Below are 20899 nucleotides of genomic sequence, written 5' to 3'. Positions count from 1 at the left end.
TACTATGTTTGAGGTGTATATCCAACATTATTAACCAATGCTGGATAGTTAAATTTTCTCCAAAAATATCTTATAATCTTTACAAATCTTGCTATCTTTCTTCCTAATCATAAAAAAGTCAATTTGTGATTTATTATTCCTACTTTTAAACATGACTAAGTGTTCTTTTTTTTTTTTAAAAAATGTCTTAACTAGTATAAGGTTATATGCTATCGCAAAATCTAATATAGTTTTCTCCTTTTTATTTCTTATTCCATGCACCATTTCATTTCCTCATTTTTCGCTCCTATATGTCTATTTAGATCTTCTATTAAAATCATTTCGGTTGACAGGCATGTAGGTCATCCTAAAATCTAAATTTTGTGTGCTCATCTAATTTTACTGAAGTGCATATAAGTTAATTACATTAATTTCTTTCGCCGTCACTATCTTGAGAGTTATAATCTTATCCCCTTTCTAACTAATATTACTTCATCATTTAACGAACTATCATGAACAATACCTACTCCATTTCTTATTTTACTCCTTCCCGTGTACCATAACTTAAAACCTGAATTCTCTATCATCTTTACCTTCTCTCCTACCTATTTTCTCTTTTGTACACACAAAATATTAATTCTTCTCCTAATTATCGTATCTACTACCTCTATTATTGTATCAGTGAGCGTTTCTAGATTCCATATTCCAAATCTTAGACAATTAATTTTCCTATAATATTTGTTCTTACCCAATCTATGGTGTGAGAACTCTTGCATATTTAAAACTACACCCAAGTTCTCATGGAAATGTAACGGTCCTTGCCGAGACATTACAATCGGACCCTGCAACACATTCCTTCCAGAAAACATCTTTAACATTAGCACAATAGTTTGATAGATTCATTCATTGAAATTTGTCTGAAAGTTCATGTTGGCTAGTAACCTAACATACAACCGTTGTCCTTTTCATCCGAGCTTGGGACCGACATTGGCAAGTTTCGTTTATCCTTAAATATATGAAAAAAAATTCCTTTTTAATTTTTTTATTCCTTTCTTGAATTTCCTTAAACTGATTAAAATAAATTAAATTTGATTTAATTTAAACCTATTTGATCCTAATCATTATATCTAAACTTTAGTTATTCCTAAATTAATTTTTACTCAATCTTAATTTTTTAAATATTAATTTAACCTAATAATAAATATTAATAGTAATCAAATATTATAATAATATTTTTTAATTAATATATTTTATATTTAAAAAAATATCAAAACTGTATCGGCACAATACGAAAGGATACCGAAACTGTATTATTCTGGTCATAAACCAAAACTCCAATACAGCTCAAAATTTTAAACCATAGTTTAGAGTAGATATTAAATTTCTAATCACAAAGTTGTAGAACTTTCACCAATTCTTTCTATTAATTAAAACTCTTTAAGCTAGACTAATCATTATCTAACCTTTTCTAGCATCCTCTTTTCCTTATTTCGAGTAAATATCAAAACTATTCATCCACTTTTCTGACCTTTTCTTTTTCTCATCATTTGTGTTGGTTTAATAGTAGGCATTAGAACTCAATGTATTTCTTTTTGGTTTACAAGCTCTTTCCTCCATTTATTTTTCTCTACTCTTGAATGGCCATAAAACCTTTGCTCATTCACTTATCTAACATCTCGTGTCTGAGAGTAATATCATCATTCTAGGTTTTGACAATGCTACACATATATATGGATGTAGATTGTCTTGTATGTCTCTTTTAAGAATACATATGGAAACCTTAATGACTTAGTGCCTATTTGGCCCAGCAGCTTTTTTTAAAGGAAAAAAAAACAAGATAAAGTAAAAGCTGGGGTAGGGGAGCTTTTGATTCTTTTTTTTTTTTTGAAAACATGGCACTTTTTTTACATAATTTGTTTTTGTTCCAATAGTACCACTTCTTAAGCAAAAAAATGATCTCTAAGCAGAAAGACTAGGGATTCAATTTACCTAGAAGAAGACACAAGATTCAGAAGATAGAAGCAGATTTCTTTGTGATTTTAGGAGGTGATATCTTCAATTTTTTAGCACCCAGACAAGCATTTCTTCACTTATAGCAATCTAGATTGTGAGTTTGTGAATGAAGAAGCACCATATGGTGAAGAAATAGTTTCAACAACTTATAGAAGGTCATATGGAAAGAGTTCGCAATCAAATAGCTACAACATTGATGGGGGAAAAATCATTGATTCATGAGTTATTCCTATGGATGCTCTCATTCAACTTTGTGTTATCTATGTATTATTTATAGAACTCTTTTTTCATCATAAGGAATTAGTTTTTATAAACTTTATACTATATAAAAGATCTTTTTAGATTGCAAGAAACTGGTCCTTTAATGAATAAAAATTAAAAGTTACCTTTTTTAATTGTGAATATTGATTGAAGTGTTACCCTTTATAGTAATTTCAAATAATATTAAATCTTTTGTAAATTATTCAACCAAACAACTTATCTAAATAAGAAGAGCTTTAAAAGTACAACTGTCTAACAACTTATTTAAAAACTTAAAGATTTTTTTTTTTGTAAGCTCTTTCATAAGATAAGGTCAAACATGCTCTTAATCTATCTTTTTCCTCTCCATTAATATTTTTTCCCCATTTTCACCTTTGCAAAATTCAGATCTCTTACCTTCCGTTTGAGAGAGGGTTATAGAAGAAAATATACCTTTTCAAAGTAAAGATCAAGCTGACTTTGGCATCTCATTACCAAAGGTTCTCTTATTTTCTATTTGTTAAACTTTTTCTGTTTTATGTAATATTTGGATATATAATGCTAAATAGATTAATGCAATATTGTTAGATTAGAATCATGATGCAATCATATGTGTGTATCGATGTAATTCTGCAGTTTTCTATTCAACAATATTGGTCCATTCAACTTCTTCCAAACATGGGATTATGGCATAGATTAGTATTATATCTTTCAAACTGATGTTGATATTAAATATAATTGACGTTTTTGGATCTTTTATATTAATAATGACAAAATTGTATATCAGATTTTAACTTTTGCAATGGTGAATTAGCTAATATTGCGTAATAGATTTGTTATTTCAATTATTTTAATGTGCAAAGGTATTTAGGTAATCTGAACCTTCATTCATAATAAGTTGCTACCGACACCTAAACTTGTTGATGCAGAATTCCCAATAAGTTTATAATAATATATTCTTGCAATAATGTTACTATGTTGTTGGTCACCAACTCAGACGTATCTTCTACCCAATGTCATAAACGACCACAACTTCAGCCTGATTCAACCAATATGCTTCCTTGGTGGTGGTAGGCCAAATCTACTGAAAATTGAGTCATTTCTTACAAGAACCTATTTATTTCTTTAAAGAATGGAGAGAGAGAGCGCTGCAGGAAAGAAAAGATCAGCACCATTGGACAAAACAAAAATACAAAAAGGGAGGAGCCTACACTAAATAAAAACATCATAGACAAGGATATAAATTTCGAGTTGTATCGTGCGATATCAGCGAAAAAATTCGTTTAGCCGACGGGCAGCACCGCCACAAGCGTTCCGGTCGAGATACGGTCCGGAGGCATCACCCGAGTCCGACGACGCCTCCGGAGATATCGCCCGGGCCCGGCGACACCACCAGAGATATCGCTCGGGCCCAGCGACGCCACCGGAGACGTCGCCTGGGCTGGGCGACACCACCGTAGATGTCGCCCGAGCCCGACGACTCCACCAGAGGCATCGCGCGAGCCCGGCGACGCCTCCGGAGGCGTCGAGCAGGCTGCGGGCGCCCCCAATCATGCGCGTGGCCAGTTGCGTTTTTTTTAACTTAGATTTAATAAGATTTTAATAATCAATTCCTAGCTATAGTTAGGAATAATCTATTATTTTTTTTTTAATATTTTATTTTTAAATATTTAGATTAAATTTTTTATTTTAGTTAATATTTTATATTTTAAAAATACTGAAACTATACCGGTACGGTACGATATGATATCGAAACTGTATCGTTCTGGTCTAGGACCGAAACCTAAGCACGACTCGATATTTTAAACTTTGATCATAAATTCCTCAAAAATAGATAGCACTAGTTAAGAAGTCAGTATTAATTCTTCACCAATCCAAATTATTCTCTCTCCTCCATCTCAATTAATTGAAGTATCTTTGGGTTTCTAAATTTCACAATCAATTTTCAACTGTCTTTCGTTTTTGATATTTTGTAAATGGTTTAAATGAAATTAGTTAGTGAATGTATCTTCCAAGTTCTATCATCTCTCTTCTTGCCCAATGCCGAACTTTGCCTCCCTAAACATCCAACTCTCTTGGAGTACTAAAATAATTGGAAACTTAATCTCTTCTTGATAGTAACTGTACTACTGCCAATATCCTAAATCTACTTTTCAAGTGAAAGCCTCTCCTTAGTCAAGTAGATGTGAGTACTTTAATGAGTCAAGTAGACTGTATTAAAGTATCATACAGCTCACACCTTGCAATATCTCAACTTTGGAATGCTCCTTTGTTATCTTCATTAAGCGTCCTAGATACTCTTATTTCTCTAATTTTGTCTTTTTTCCTATTTTCATTAACAAGTTGGAAGCAGATATCTATGTTCAAATTGAGGGACAGTGCAGAGTTAATAATTGTTAGAATATTTAGGAATAAATATTCTATTAGGGATAAATATTCTGTTAAGGATAAATATTATATTTTTCTTTTTTAGAATAATTCTCTTAAAATAGGTCTCTATATTCATGTATAAATAGGGACTTATATCTTGTAATAGAATAAGAGAAATCCATTGTATTATTATTTTACATGGTATCAGAGCGAAGGTTGGCTTAGGTTTAGGTTTATCCGCCGAACCAAGCCACAATTCTCTTCCTTCTCTCTTTTGCCGCCGCCACGCGCCTTGCGCTTGCGAATCTCTGTTCGCCGCTCCAATCGCGCGCGCCTCCCTGTTCTGATCGAAGGCCGCTAGAGGAAAGAAGAAGAAGATCCAGTGGCTAGGATTCTTCGCTGCCTTCTCCTCCGCTTGCGATCGCTGCCGTCTCCTTTGTTGACGACAAGGTAATCAAGGCCCAAATCTTCTTCTCCGGCGCGTTGATTCATCGCAAAGACTTCGCCTCTCGAATCGGAACCCTTCCGAATCACGAAGGTTTCGCTCTCTAGCTCCTTCAGCGCTGCCCTCTTCGACGCGCCCTAACAGCACCATCTCTGGATTTCTAGCAGCCGCTTCTCCCTTCTTTTCTCATTTCCTGCACAGGATCCTGCAGCAGCCCAAATTCCCTTCTTCTTCAAGCCACCAGACCAGCAACCTGCCCGTTTCTAGCAACACATCAACAGCAAACAACAACAGCAATTACTTGCTGTCCTCTTTCAGCAATACAAGCGCTGCACCTTGCACCGGACAAAAGCGTGAAGGCAAAATAGCAAACAGCAAACCCTAGCAAACCCAAAACAGCCAAGCCAAAACAGCAAACAGCAATCACAAAACAGCAAACAGCTCTTTGAACCAACCACATTGAGGAGCTTCGCGTTCTCAACTCTTCATGGCTTCCTCCAGCACCCTGAAGTCGGATATCTCAATTTTTACCAACCACATCACTGCACCACTCTCTTCCGAGTTGTTGGATGGTAAGAATTATTCCTCTTGGAGCTCTCACATTGAACTTTGGCTTGTTGGACAGGGTTATGAGACGCATCTCATTCAAATCGAAGACGATATTCAAGCTGTCGAACATCCTCTGTGGAAAAAGGTTGACGAAGGCTAGGTTTAGGGTTATCCGCCCAAACCAATCCTCTTCCTTCTCTCTCTCTCTGTTCGCCACGCGTTTTCCTCGCGTGTGCTCGTGTTTATGTTTGGGTTTTCCTCCCTTCTTAGGTTTAGGGTTATCGGCCCAAACCAATCCTCTTCCTTCTCTCTCTGTGTTCACCACGCGTTTTCCTCGCGTGCGTTTCTGTTTGTCGTCTTTCCTCGTCGCGTGTTTTCCTCGTCGCGACGCAGCAATTGCAGCAACTTCCTTCTCTCTTTGTTCACCACGCGTTTTTCTCGCATGTGTTTTCCTCGTCGCGAGCCGCCTTCCTCGTCGTCGCATTTTCCTCACATGTTTTCCTCGTAGCGATGCAGCAATCGCAGTGGCTTCCTCATCGCGCGTCTTCCACGATGCGACGAGCAGCATGTTTCCTCGCGACACCACTCTTCCCGTGGTCGCGCACTCCTTCCTCGTTTCTTCCTCGCAACTCCACTTTTCCCATGGTCGCGAGCTTCTGTTTCTTCCTCGCGACGCCACTCTTCCCGTGGTCGTGCGCCTCTCTTCTCCGAAGCAACTGCCCTCTTCCAGTAACGGCAGCAAGCTAGCAAGTTCCAGCTCTCCAAATGTCAAGCTCATGCCAAATCAGGGGGAGTCTCTTTCAGATCCTGAACGATACAGGCGATTAGTAGGGAGACTAAGCTACCTTACTGTTACTCGTTCGGATATCTCTTTTACAGTAAGTGTAGTAAGTCAACTCTCCATGCAAGAAACATTGAGATGCTGTAACAAGCATTATCCGATATATCAGAGGTGCTCCAGGAAAGGGTATTTTGTATGAAGACAAAGGACATCCTCGAATTGACTACATATGTAACAAGCTGGGTACATATAATTTATATCTTCCAGCTTGAGGGGGAGTGTTAGAATATTTAGGAATTGTTAAAATATTTAGGGATAAATATTCTGTTAAGGATAAATATTTTGTTTTTCTTTTTTAGAATAATTCTCCTAAAATATGTCCCTATATTCATGTATAAATAGGGACTTATATCTTCTAATAGAAAAAAAGAGAAATCCATTGTATTATTATTTTACAATAATAACATGCAAATTTTAGAGATAATATGAAGTCTCACATTGATAATTAAGTCCTGTGTCATGGATTCTTGGAGTGGAATTTCAATAGTCAAATCTGGGTCACCACAACAACCAGAAATATGAATTCAATTCTAGTCATAGATGAAAATAGTACAATCAAGCTATTGATCGTGTAACAGATAAGAAAGATGTCTACTTGGTCATGAAGATATTTAAAGCAACACATTTTATCCATGTTGGTGGTTAAACTATAATCAACAAGAAAACTAAAACTTCTGAAATGGTTATTAACCAAATCAAATTAAACTCGCAAGAGAAATGGGAGCCCTCTGATAAGATAGTATGAATTATTTAAGGTATATTTCCTGCTAAAAAGAAGTCATATGGGAGATTTAAACTTTGGTCCCAACTTACCTCTTAGGAAGCTTTGCTGCCTCCTCACATCTCAAAAGTTCAGCATACAGGCCATCAAGGCTCAGTAGCTCATCATGAGTACCCATTTCCACAAGTTGACCTTCTTCCATTACTGCAATATAGTCAGCATTACGGATAAGACTAAGGCGTCTGGCTATTATTATAGTGGACCTTCCCAGCATCAGAATATCTAAAGCTTCCTGAACAGCACTTTCTGCCTCAAAATCAAGTCCACCTGTGACCTCATCCAGTAAAAGTATGGAAGGACTTGAAAGCACAGCACGAGCAATTGAAATCTTTATTTTTTGTTCTTCCGTCAATGTTAAACCAGCCTTGCCAACCTATATTGCATTAATTACATATGGCAGAAGAAGATTACATCACAGCTTAAGGTGAAACTAATTGCAAAATGTACCTGTGTTTCATATCCCATTGCAAGGGAACTAATGAATCCATGTGCATGAGCTGTTTTGGCGGCTTCCTCAATCTGATCAGAAGTAGTAGATCTTCCATAAGCAATATTATCCCTGATGCTCAAACTTAACAAAGCAGGCTCCTGGGTAACTAGTCCTATTTGGCTTCTTAACCACTCCAGCTTCAAATTTTTTATATTCTCCCCATCCAAAAGAACCTCACCTGCATCAAAGCATCCAGATGTCACTCAACTACTCCATTTAAAAGATCTACCTCTAAAGTGAAAGAGGGAAAGATGGAAAAAATAAGCAAACCAAGTGTTGGATCATAGAATCGCTCCATCAGAGGAATAATACTGCTCTTTCCAGAACCATTGCGACCAACAAGAGCCACAGCCTTTCTAGCAGGTATAGTTAGGAAGAAACCACTCAATATGGGAATTTCTGGCCGAGAAAGATAACTGAAATATACATTCCTGAACTCAATATTTCCTTGCACTGAAGCTAGAACGCTTCCCTCCTGATTAATAGAAGAGTTTGAACGGCTTATCATCTCAAAAAGTCTATATGCAGCAATTCGTCCTTGTTCAAATGAATAGAAGTTTGTAGCCGCTTGATTTAATCCACTATATGTGACAAAATACCAAGAAAAATTACAACAAAGTGGTAAGAAAGAATGAAGTTTGTTTTCACACATAGGACACTTACAGTCCACTTAAGATTACAGCAAATAAAGCTGTCACGATCTCACCACCATTAGCTTTGTGATGTGATATAAGGAACCTCCCAACCCAAAGTTGTAAAGCACAAGAACATATAGCAAGTCCATATGTGAATCCAAGACCAAGGCCTTGTACAAGACTAATCAATATACCATATCTAAGCGTAGCCTGAAGTGCAGTTGCATAGGAATACTTTGCAAGTGTTTCATTTGTGAAGGCATATAATGTCCTAATGTATGAGATAGCCTGCAAAACAAAAAAAAAAAACATTTTAGCTACTGAAGCACAAGGCTACAAAATACTGATTAATGCATTTTCCTTCACATGTGATTGTATTCCTAAAGATCTATCCATACAAAAAATAAATGAATTAGTACAGTTTTTAATCACCTCAAACCAAAAGAGACAATCAAAGGCAGGGATTAAAATCTCGAGCCGTATCACGCGATACCGGCGAAAAATCTCGTTCCATCGACGGATCGGCACCAGCATAGGAATTCCAACCGGGAGACGCCACCGGAGGCGCCGCTCGAGCCCGGTGATGCCACCAGAGGTGCCGCACGGGCCCGAGGAAGCCACCGGAGGCGTCGCGCGGGCCCGACGGCGCCTGCGCGCGCGCCCCCATCACACACATCCACAGTAGTCATGATTTTTCGACTTTTTGTTTCGGTTTTAAAACTTAAGATTTGATCAGATTTTAATAATCAATTCCTAGTTATAGTTGGAGATAATTTAAATAAGTTTTATTAAAACCCATAAAATTATCTTATTATTTTTTAAAAATATTCTATTTTTATTTTAAATATTTAGGTTAAATTTTTTATTTTAATTAATATATTTTATATTTTAAAAATACCGAAACTATACCGGCACGGTACAATACAGTATCGAAACTGTATTGTTCCAGTCCGGGACCGAAATCTCGGCACGGCTTAATATTTTAAACCTTGATCAAAGGATACTTAACATGGACAAAATTAATATATAAATCAAACTGGTTGCTTTGCAAGGAAAGTATCCTTGATCAGGATAGAGTCCAAATAGACCAACCAAAGATATTATTCTTTTACAAATATTTGGACCAACTGCTCTAGAATCTTATCGGGCTAATTCAAACAAACCATGACCACTCTTGACCAATCTTAATTTATTTTGTTTCTTTTAAAAGCAATCCTGTAATGCATTTTTGGATCAACCAAGCACAGTCAAATAGTATTGGTGATCCTGGACCTAACCTTAATAATCATAGCAACTTGCTTAAGTGATACAGAAATGCCTCTAAGAAAGGTCAAAAGTAGGAAAAGAACGAGTACTCAAACCAAAGTAGTACTGGCACACATCAAAAGCTTAAAGGAAATAAGATTTAACTACAGTAAATGAAAACCTGTTCTGCTATGCTTGCTGCTTCAGCATATGCATCTTGAATATTTTCAGCAAGCCTATGGAGAAAAATATTAGATATCCCTCCAGCTGCAACAATAAAAGGACCACTTGCTAGGGTTAGAAGTGCTATCTGCCAACAGTTAACCAAACCAATGATAAGGCCACCAAAGAACGTTGCCATGTTATGAATATAGTTTCCAACCTGTAACAAAATGCAAAATTGCATCATTAGCACAGAATGACAGCATGATGTGAAATTTGGAAGAAAAAAAATCAAGATCTTTTTTTTCTTTCTTGTAAGCATGACAGTAAAAGAGAGAATTGTCTATCACAACGTCTTACAACCTTCTCACTTAGAGCAGACTGGATGAGCAGGACATCACTCAGTACTTGACTCACTATATCTCCATTGTTCCCATATGTATCAAAGAAACTCATGTCTTGGTTTAGTAAGACCTGGACATACTTTGACCTTATGACTGCAGTCTGCCTCTCTCCAGTGAGAATCCAGCAAGAGACCTCTACAATCAAGTCAATCATTATATGCATGAAGAACTGCAAGCTACTGAGAATTGACATATTCAAATTTGTTTTGATCATACCTATCCAACCAGCAACCAGAACAGAAATAGAAATATAAACGATGTACAGCACATGCTGCAAATGAGATCCGGATATTAAAGCCTCAAACAACAGGTTTGATTTATACAATAATTAAGAACAAAGCAAATAAAGAACAAAGAAATTTTTAAATACAGTTCAACAATTTAACTAGAAACTCACCATCAAGAATATCCTTTTCTGATCAAAGGATGAGGATTACTAGAAGAAGAAAACTTTAATGTATAAGCAACAGGATATGTAACCAAAGATCCATAGAGGAGCAACAAATTCAAACAAAACAAATGCAGTGCTTCTGTGAAGAAATTTAGGTATTTGAAGGAGTTGGTGCACATTAGGAATAATATTTGAATTTTGAATATCGAGTGGTTTGATAATCAATTGAGTTATTCGATAATTCATTTGTTTTGGTAGTCAACTAATGATTATTATATTTCCTGAATTATTTAGTTGTTTCCTAGTTTTCATAGGATTAAATCTAGAAAAGTATTCCTGTACTAAGGATTCTGTTTTTCCTTCTCTGTGAGATTTGCTTTGTCTTAGTGCTACGTCAATTGGCATCAAAGTCAAACCCTTAATTCAGCATCTATACTGATTGATCCCATTCCGTCCTTTTTCCAGTTTATCAAAAAAAAAAAAAAAAAAAACTTCCTCTCCATACTTGTGCCCTAGGAAAAACTTCAGCCACTAGTTCCAGCAAATACAATTTTTGACACCAGCTTCCTCTCCATTGCTTTAGTCTCACTGTAAATACCAATCGAAAGCCCTCTATGACCTTCTTCGAGGAGTCAGACTGGATCATTATCTCTGCGTCAAGCCTTAGATCTCCCACGGTAAAGCTACAACCAGCATCATCAATGCCCACCACAGCAGTCCATGCCACCCACTTCCATGACACTGCAGATGAATCATAGAAACCCTAGTTCTCCTGTAGACTCCATTGTAGCTCTCCTCCAACCTCTATTGCAGTTGTCCGCCACTGACCAGCCACTACAACTATCACACTCATCCTGCATGACATCGAGCTGACAAATTGCTATTTCTCAGTTTCTTGTGCACAACACTAAAGCCTAGCCCCAGCCCCCACTACTTAAAATATTGGTGACTGCAAGCTTCCAACCTCCTTTATCCCTAATGGCAATGCCGAGCATGTTCAGAAAAAACATTTCTAGCACCTTAGGCCACACACGAAACATCCTAAAACTTCTGGAAATATTCCAGATTAGACCTCTAATTTGTAAATTCGTGATTATCTCCCTGTCAAAATTCTTGATCTTGTTCAAACAGAAAATTTTATTCAAAGGTCACATGGTGCCAACTTCACAGCCAAGATACTCACATCAACTCAATAATTTCATTCTTTCATTTAAAAATTTCTTGTTTAATTTAGTTTCTTTAGTTGATTGCTAGGCATTTATTATTTTCTCACATACCATTTGTTCTCTCCCATTCAAAAAAAAATACTATCTTTTTAATTTGCTTAGTTTATACTTGTTCCTTTGATTTATTGAGTTAATGTTATAATTTTCATTATTTGTCAAACTTTTACATTGGTCATAATAAAAAAAAGCCACTATATGTAGATGGTAGATTATGTAAACTATTAGAATACGAGTCTAAGACCCTACAATCTAGAATAGCTGAACTAGACAATTTAACAAGCATGTTGTGAGAGTATTCAACAAATTACTAAAGGAAAAAAGATTCTAAGCCAATAGATCATACGCCTCATATAGCAAGGTCAAATAAATCATTATTATTATTCCACTATGGAAGAAATACCACCTGGTTGTTCAAACTTAAAGACCCTAGTTTCAATGGTCGTCTAGACCCAAACATATTTCTCAATCGGGTCGCTAAAATAGAAGACCATCTTAACTTTGTAGAATATGAGCCAAATCAAAAAGCATGATTTGCTAAAATTAAATTTGTTAACTAGCTGAAGAAGTACTAGCAAAATGGTTAGGATTATTGCATACTAAGAGATAGAACCCATCACAACCTAGGTAGAGATAAAACAAAAATCGATAGAGAAGTACATTCCAACAAACTTTAAAGATCATGAATGATCCATGTGGATTAGCCTCACACAATTATCCCTAAGAGTAATAGAGCACCAGAGTAAGTTCGAGGACTTGCATAATCCTATATTAGACTAGAGAATCCCTTATCCATTTCATCAATAGACTTTGACTAAAGTCTAATAAAAAGTTAGGTTATTTGCTTCAACATCAATAGAAGAAGCTTGGCATAAGGCCATAAAGATTGAGCAATTCTTAGCACCTCTACCTTCCAACCATTAGACTCCTCTTTATAGGGTGTCACTAAAATCAAAAAAGCAATTAGCTCGAGTCACCCTGTAGTTGTCATCTAGCGAGCAGAAGCTGTCACACAAACCCCTAATAGACGAGAGAATCTCAATTATAGTATATAATGCTATAATTGTCATGGCAAGAGTCACATAGTATCAAAATGGCCTTACAAAATTCTACCATAAGATCCCAAACACAACCCTCAAAATGAAGTAACATAGTATCTTATTCCGAGTCCCTTAAATGAACATCTAAAGACTAAGGGAGGTGAGGGTAAGACTATAAGGTTGCACATACTATTACATTTTGTTTACACCCACAATTAATGATATGCGGCAACGAACTAGCATCTTCAATAGTTACGCAAAGTGTGAAAACAAGGCTTGCAAAATTGTCATTGTCAGTGGAAGTTGCATCGATGTAGTTTCCACACAAGCTCTCTCTAAAATACAAGTTACATCAAACAATATCAAAGTCACCAGTATCTGAACCCTTTCAGGATAGGCTCATATACCAATAAAGTAAATGCAATGTTTTACCCATGAGTTTTTCTCATGTCATCATAGATCAGCCTTTGCCTTTAAGATCTCTTTATTACTCATTACGAGAGAAAAAACACATATTTATTCAATTAAAATGGGTGAAACAGCCTTGGCGCAACGGTAAGGTTGCTGCCATGTGACCTAGAGGTCACAGGTTCAAATCCTGGAAACAGCCTCTTGCCAAAGGCAAGGTAAGGCTGCGTACAATGGATCCTTTCCCCGGACCCCGCATGGCGGGAGCTTCGTGCACCGGGCTGCCCCTTTTTTTTTAAAATGGGTGAAATGTTAGTTTGTACTCAGCCAACCCAAACGACCCAAAGACAATCCTAAGCCTATAACAAAGCCAGGCTAGTGACAAATACGAGAGAGGAAACACTTATTTATTCAATTAAAATGGGCAAAATGTTAAATTGTACTCGACCAACCCTAACGACCCTGAGCCCAATGCTAAGCCTATAACAAAGCAAGCTAGTGACAAAGCTAAGCCCACCTTCTAAGCAAACCCTTCAATTTCTCAGTTTATCTCAATTTAAAATAAAAGGTAAGGAGTTGAGGATAATGAGAATTTTAGTAGCATAAGATCTTAGCCCTAGTTCCTCACCAAACAACCACTCCCATAAGTCAAAAAGATTCTATAAAAGTTCTAGGATAACTCATGAAGAGTTACCAATGAAATTCCCCACTTATGTGTATGATCTTTCATGTCATATACTTGGTTCCAAGATCACAACTATTAAATCCCCCATATGACCATATAAAAATGTTGAATTAAATAAGCAAATCGAAGAACTTTTACAAAAAGGCTTCGTTAGGGAGAGCTTAAGTACTAGTGTCATCCATGTTTTATTGACAACTAAAGCACATGATTCTTGGAGAAAATATATTGATAATCATGTCATCAACACGAACACTGTTAAATATAGATTTCTTATTCCTAGAGTTGATGAAATACTTAATTTGATAGTAGGAGCTCAATGATTCCATAAGATTGACTTGGATAATGGATAACAAAATTAGTATTAGGATTGGTCACAAGCGGAACCTAATTTTAAGATACAAGACTATATGAGCAGTTGGTCATGCCCTTTGAACTTTCAAAAGCCCCTGATACTTTTATGAGGTAGTGAACCAAGTTATGAAACCCTTTTATAGAAATAGTTCATGTAGTCTAAATTAATGACATCCTAATATAAAGTATGACACACAACACCCCCTACGATACATTGAACTCATTCTTAAAACCCTTAGAATCAAAAAGTTGTTTATCCATGTAAAGAACTGTTTCTTCTTACGACTCTAAGTTTTCTTACCTAGGTTTATTATCTCTGCACGGGGCATTTCAACAAATCTTGAGGAAATTTGAGTAATCAAGAATTGGTCCAACGGTCATATCTTCAAGAAGCTCAAAGCTTTCATGTTCTTTACAACTTTCTATGTATGTTTCATTAAAGATTTTAGTGTTATTATAACTCCTTTAACAATCTTAGAAAAAGAGTTCTAAAGGTCTAAGTACACCTTCACAGCCTTTAGAGATTAAGCATAGGAAGACTAAATCATTAGATATCTTGACCTCTTCACTTGTTGTGGGATGTCTTAAGATACATCTGGAATAGGTTTATTAAAATATAATGATCCTTTTTAAGAATATGGAGTCTTCTTACAATGCATATGTGAATCTCATTGATAAACATGTAAAGAGAAACTTAAATAGTACACTTCATGTTGCTTCTTATTACCTTAATATTTGTTAATCTTATGGAGATTCTATGAAGATAATTTAATGCTGCTATCATGGATGGTATACAAAGATTTTCTTTTTGCATCCTACCATTAAGTGTGGAATCAAAGGCATAAAAGGGTGCAATCGAACTCTTTAGAAGAGAATGAGCTATGAGGCAAAAATCAAAGAATGATGAAGATTTTAATCCAAATATTACTAATACCTTAGTATAGTCATTTTCAATCAATTGTATTATTCTACTAACATTAACTATCAATATCAATTGATAACACATTGGTGGCCAAATTTTGGATCGAGTACTTCCCACTTGCAAACAAGGAGAATCAAGATTATTAATTAAATATGTAACTTCTGTAGATGTAAGAGGAATAGAAGTGCATTTGAAATGGTAAGTTAACCAAAAAAACCTGAACTTCAATTTATTTCCATCTTGAATCTTTCCATTATATGTAATACTAGTTACCAAATGGATATTTCTTTTAGATTTATACAAAAAAAGGAACAAACAACTTGTGAAGAAAGATAAATGATCTAAACCAAGGTGTAAAATGTTGTATCATGTCAGGCGAAACTGTCAAAACATATCCCGGTAAATTACCAAAGTTCAAAATATTAAATCATGTCATAATTTCGATCTTCAATAGGAAAGATATTATTTCAATATCGTGTCGATAGAGGTTAAAGGAGATGAAGCAAAGGAAGGAGATATTGTCCATATTGAGTAGTATCGAGTTTCAATAATTTATCGAAATTCCGTCCCGCATAGTACAAGATTTAAAACTATGCTCAACACAAACAATATCTCCTTCCTATGCTTTATTTCCTTCTTCAACTTCAATCAACTACCAACACCATGTATTGAAACATCAGCACAATACCGAAACTTCGTTCCAGTCAGAGTTCGAAACTTCAACATGGCTCAAAAATTTGAACAATAATATAAACTATGTCCAATTTAATGCAAACACACCAAAATGAAAAGGCGATCCTTTAGAGTCAAAAGATGTCACTAGTTCTAGAGAATAAATAAGTGAAAATTTAGTAGTCCCTTGATTAGGCTAGTCAAGGTATGTAGTTGTAGATGCCTTAAAAGCTAATGAGCTCTCTAAAACAAGGAGTTATAGATTATTTGAACTTAATGATAACTTTCTTGATAGTTTTCCTCCTCCTGAAGAGTACTAGACTACTTGTTGTGATTATAAATCTCTAAACTATGTTTTTGGTCCAAGATCTTCCTTAACAAAGATGGCATCTTAACTAAGATCTGAGATCTTCCTTACCAATTGAAATGAATTGTTCTCGTATATCAAATTAGTCATGTAAAAAACAATTCTCCAAGAAATATTTTATGTACTCAATGAAGGAAACAATTATCATTAGTTAGTAATTGGCAAGAGACAATAGCTTCCCACTGGTTGACACCGAATAAAGAGCTTTACATTTCTAGTAATCCCTCTTTTTTATCACTTTGGAAGCATCATTTTATGGCCAATGAGCATCAAGAAGGAAATGTCCAAGTGAACACATGGCAATCATTTATGTTAGTTTATTCATCAACAAGGTTTTTATGCAATTGTCAACAATGTGTGGGGACAAAAAAAGGAGTGGGTGAAGCCAATGTAAGAATCATCTATTAATCCATTCAATCACAATTTCATTGTCAAACTATTCCAATTAGAGTGATAAATTTAGGGGGAAAACAAGTCAAAACTACTCAAACTAAACAAGAACTAGTGTCAAATTAGAATGACACAAACTGGTCAACTTCCCTATTTCTAAGTTATCGTTTATATTTTTTTAAAGTGGTAAATTTAGGGGGAAAACATGTCAACACTAGTCAAACTGAACAAGAACTGGCGTCAAATTAGAACGACACAAACTGGCCAACACAATTTCCCAATTTCTAAATATTTTTTATATTTCTTTCATAAAATTTTGAATCTGATTCAGAAAATTTTGTTATTTAAGTTTAAAATGGAACTAGTACCTAGCCGACTCAATGACCAATGTGAAGTTAGAAAACATTTGATGGTGTGTCATATTTTGGAGTGTTGGATTGTTAGAAAGTAACAAATATGTAAAAAAAAAAAAAAAAAAATAGAGAAGTGAATGTTGAGATGAACATAAATATCGGTATAAAATATAAAATAAAAACCACTATTGTCAGTAATGATAAAGTGAGCGATGATAAATTGAAATGGTATGGACATGTTCAAAGACAAGCAATAGCTTCTATAGTTAAATGAGTTAAATCCATTAAATTGAAATGTGTAAAAGGCAAGGGAAGATCAAAAAATAATTTAATTTGAATATTGTAAGTGATGTAGTCTTACATAAAGCTCAAATAGGAAGATAAAATTGAAGTAGTTGACCCCAGAGAAATAAGGCAAGAATGATTTAATGATGACGTCATATTACAAAAGTAAAAGAAACTAAAAGTTTAAAATGCATAATTATAGTCCAGTATCAATAGAAATTATTTGAAGCAACTACCGAAAGCGGCCAAAAGAAATACAATAGTTCCACATCTTTCCTAGTAGTAAAAGTTTGTATTGAAAAATATATTCAGAGTGAGGGAAGGGCCACAGGTGTTTACTGTAGCTTGATGTCCCCCCAATCAAAGGTTAATCTATCACTCAAAGCTTCAAGGATTAACTGGTTCAAATGGGTATATAATTAACTATTTCTGATAATCCTACGAAGTTAAATACACTCAAACGGGCTGGAAACAAAATCCAGGAACTAATTACTTGTCCGCCAATGAAGATGCAAAAGAGGAAAAGAGCTCGTAAATAAAAGGCAGGATAGAGGCACAAGAATCCAACTCACATCGTTCATTTTCCTTAACAGCAGGTCACCGTCATGGTGTAAGCCGGATCTCCCGCTCTCGTAGCGCAATAAATGGATGCCCTGCCCGAAAAGATGCAGGTAGATCACCAGCGCTATCCCGTGCGTGGCCGCCGCGACGGAGCCGACTGCCATCAGCACCCAATCCACCCGGTCCGCATAGGCAAATAGCCTAGAGAACGGAACCGCGGCCGGAGGCGGCTCAATCTCCTCCATGTCCTCCTCACCACCCTCGTCCTCCGGGGCCACCGGGTCCGCCCCGCCCTCCGTGTACGGCGAGGGGGATTCAGGTGGCTCCGACACCTCCGAAACCGGAGTCAGGGGCTGGACGTGGGGCGGAGACCACCCGAACAGCCCCCTGGAGCCCATCATCCTCGCCGCGATCTCTTCTTCCCGCTGCGGCTGCTGAAGAAAACCCTAAACCCTAGCACCGCATCGAAACCCCCAGAGGGACGCCAGATCTAGGGTTTCGGCTCCGCCCTTTCTCTCTACTTTCGTCTACGCCGGTCTTGTTTGGTCGTCCACAGCAGCGGTGGCTGACGAGAGGTCGTCGCTTTCCTCTTCCAGGACGAAGAACATGATAATAATAGTAAACATAATAAACAATAGCGGGTAAATATAAATCTTTAGGAAAATTTTCATTTTACGCCAAAAGTTTATACGTATTGTAAAGATACCTTCCATAATGAAATCAGCCATATTATTGTTTAAAATATTTTATAACAGCCCCTTTATTTTCATTATCAACAAAACAGTACGTCATTTATTAAAAATAATCGAAAGGCCATTCATATTTTGACAAACTGTAGCAACTACTCCAAAATACTCAAAATTATAAAATAAATTATAATTAAAATTATTTAAAATCGTTTAAATATTAAAAACTACTCCAATTTAATTAAAGCTGATTTAACTTGATCGAAAAGTTAAATATTACTAAAATAATTTTAAGCAAAATTATTATAATATAAAACAATTGATTAAAATTGGTTAGAATCATTTTAACTAAAGCTATATAAAATAGTTTTGATAAAAATATTTAGACCTATCAATTTAGATTAGACATGTCGAATTGGTCTGTCCCACCGAATAATTTAAGCAGATTGGATTAAAATTTTATCAATCTATTTTAAAATGGATTCAAGTAGATCGACTTGTCTAGGTTTGCGACCCGTGTAAGTCAGTCCGTGATTCATGTGGATCGCCCTCGCCACCCATGTGAGTCTGCCCGTGGCCCGCAAAAGTTGATCTGCAGATTGAAAAAAAATAATTTTTTTAAAATTTAAAATTAAAGAAGAAAATTCAATGAATTAGTGGGTTTGATCTGTCTAAATTGCAATCCAAATTTAAAAATTTTAATTTAGTCCATTTAAACTACAATTCAAATTTAAAATTTTTAATATTTTTTATTTTTTAATAGACTTGTGGGTTAGTCCATCTAATTCGTAATCCGTCTTAAATTGAATTGAATTGAAGATTTTTCAATAGATCAAGTTGATGGATCCATTCCGTCTTACCTCATTATATAATAGATTTTTAACGAATTGATATGTTCCATTATAAATTAAGAGTTGGAACTATATGTTTTTTTATAATGGTAACGGTGGAAAATAAAATGATAATAATAATAATAATAAATTATAAGTGAAATTTTGATAATTTTAAAATTTTAGAGTATTTTTTAAAAACTACAACCTCGAGGGGCAGAATAAAATAATTATAATAATGACCTTTTGTCTGTCCGAGTCAGAAAGCAGCCGCAAATGGAATGGTGTTTGTTCGTTTACCTCGCACCATCGGAGGAAAAGAGAGAGAAAATAGAGAAAAAACAAAGACTGGTTTAAAAAAAGTAAATATTAATTTGGATAATTTAAATATTTAATTAATTTTAAAAATGAACGAATTTATTGATCGACTGTGAAATAAAATATGAAAAGCACTAATGGATTATAATAATAGGACACCTAGCGTCACAAACACAGTGCCGAGGGAGTGGATATTATGAAAGGAAGGTAGTATGAGCTTTAATTAGTTTGTTGATTAAATTTGTCACTAAAAAGTATTTTCTTCCATATTTGCAGCACTTAATGGGATTATTTAATGCATATCTAAAGAGAAACTCATACACATCTTCTATATCTTTTTATTTATTGATTCATTTTATTTATTTGACTGTGCATATTAAATTAATCTACATTCTATTTTTGGTGTTTGATTATTGATTAAAGAATTTTATTGGCACGTCAAAGACGGTTGACTCGACAACATGTGAATTGACTTGAAGCGCCGTCGTATACTAGGATGATTATTTTTGTTTTTTTTTCGCTGATAGTTATTTTCGATCGTTTTCAAATTATGAGAAACTTTTATTTTTTTATTTAAATTTATATTTTATATTAAATTTAAGTTAACATGCAAAAAAATATTTTTTTTGTTTGTGGATTGACCCGATCGAGATGAGGATGGACTAATACCAGATTGGGAACTAAGACACGGTGGAGATCGAGAATCAGAGTGAGGTTGAAGTGACTTGTCTCTAAGTCAGCTCGGACACGATTAATCTGTAAGATAGTGGTGGTGGTGGGATTGATATATCGAGAATTTTTATTTTGCTCATTCTTTCATAAAGTTAGTCTAAATGGAAATAGATAAATAACTTAAAGAAAGAATATAAGAGTATACATCATATTTTACTTGGATCCTAACTTTTCAGAATTGATACTCCAAGATTTATGTATCAGAGACATCTCATCTATTAACATTTTCTTTTCCAACACAAGAATGCTTTTAATAAGAAGACGGAGAGACTTTTCTTAAAAGTTAAGTATCAACATAAGAATATATATACAAATTAATAATCATACTTGCAATAAGAAAACAAATAAACTCGTTGAAGTGATCCGAGTTTATCGAGCGTCTCTCCTCCTAGAGCTTCCTTGATCGCAAAGCTTCTAGCATTATTATGAGCACAGAGACGAGGAGTAGTAGCAATAATTTGTTGCTTTGAACATCGTGCTCAAGGTTGCTTTGATAGACCTTTTGCGGTCTACCAATCAGTCTTGATTGGT

General features: G+C 35.4%; 1 protein-coding gene across 1 annotated transcript in view; it reads right to left on the bottom strand.

The window, feature by feature from the left end:
• LOC141829268 (ABC transporter B family member 6-like) overlaps positions 1-18390 on the bottom strand; it is a 28624-nt gene extending 10234 nt beyond the window's left edge. The window contains exons 1-8 of the mRNA XM_074716702.1: positions 17814-18390; positions 10371-10425; positions 10114-10289; positions 9770-9970; positions 8372-8631; positions 7979-8289; positions 7666-7886; positions 7251-7591 (exon numbers count right to left, since the gene is read on the bottom strand). Of these exons, the coding sequence (XP_074572803.1) occupies positions 7251-7591; positions 7666-7886; positions 7979-8289; positions 8372-8631; positions 9770-9970; positions 10114-10289; positions 10371-10425; positions 17814-18203 (1955 nt within the window). The 5' untranslated portion in view covers positions 18204-18390. The remainder of the gene's footprint in view (positions 1-7250; positions 7592-7665; positions 7887-7978; positions 8290-8371; positions 8632-9769; positions 9971-10113; positions 10290-10370; positions 10426-17813) is intronic.
• Positions 18391-20899: the final 2509 nt, after the last annotated feature.

The sequence above is a fragment of the Curcuma longa genome, chromosome 5 (genome assembly GCF_044706935.1).
Source record: "Curcuma longa cultivar G26 ecotype Majalengka, Jawa Barat chromosome 5, ITB_CL_G26_1.1, whole genome shotgun sequence".
Taxonomy (NCBI): domain Eukaryota; kingdom Viridiplantae; phylum Streptophyta; class Magnoliopsida; order Zingiberales; family Zingiberaceae; genus Curcuma; species Curcuma longa.
The sequence above is the reverse complement of the archived record's forward strand: the minus strand, read 5'-3'. Positions and strand labels throughout refer to the sequence as shown.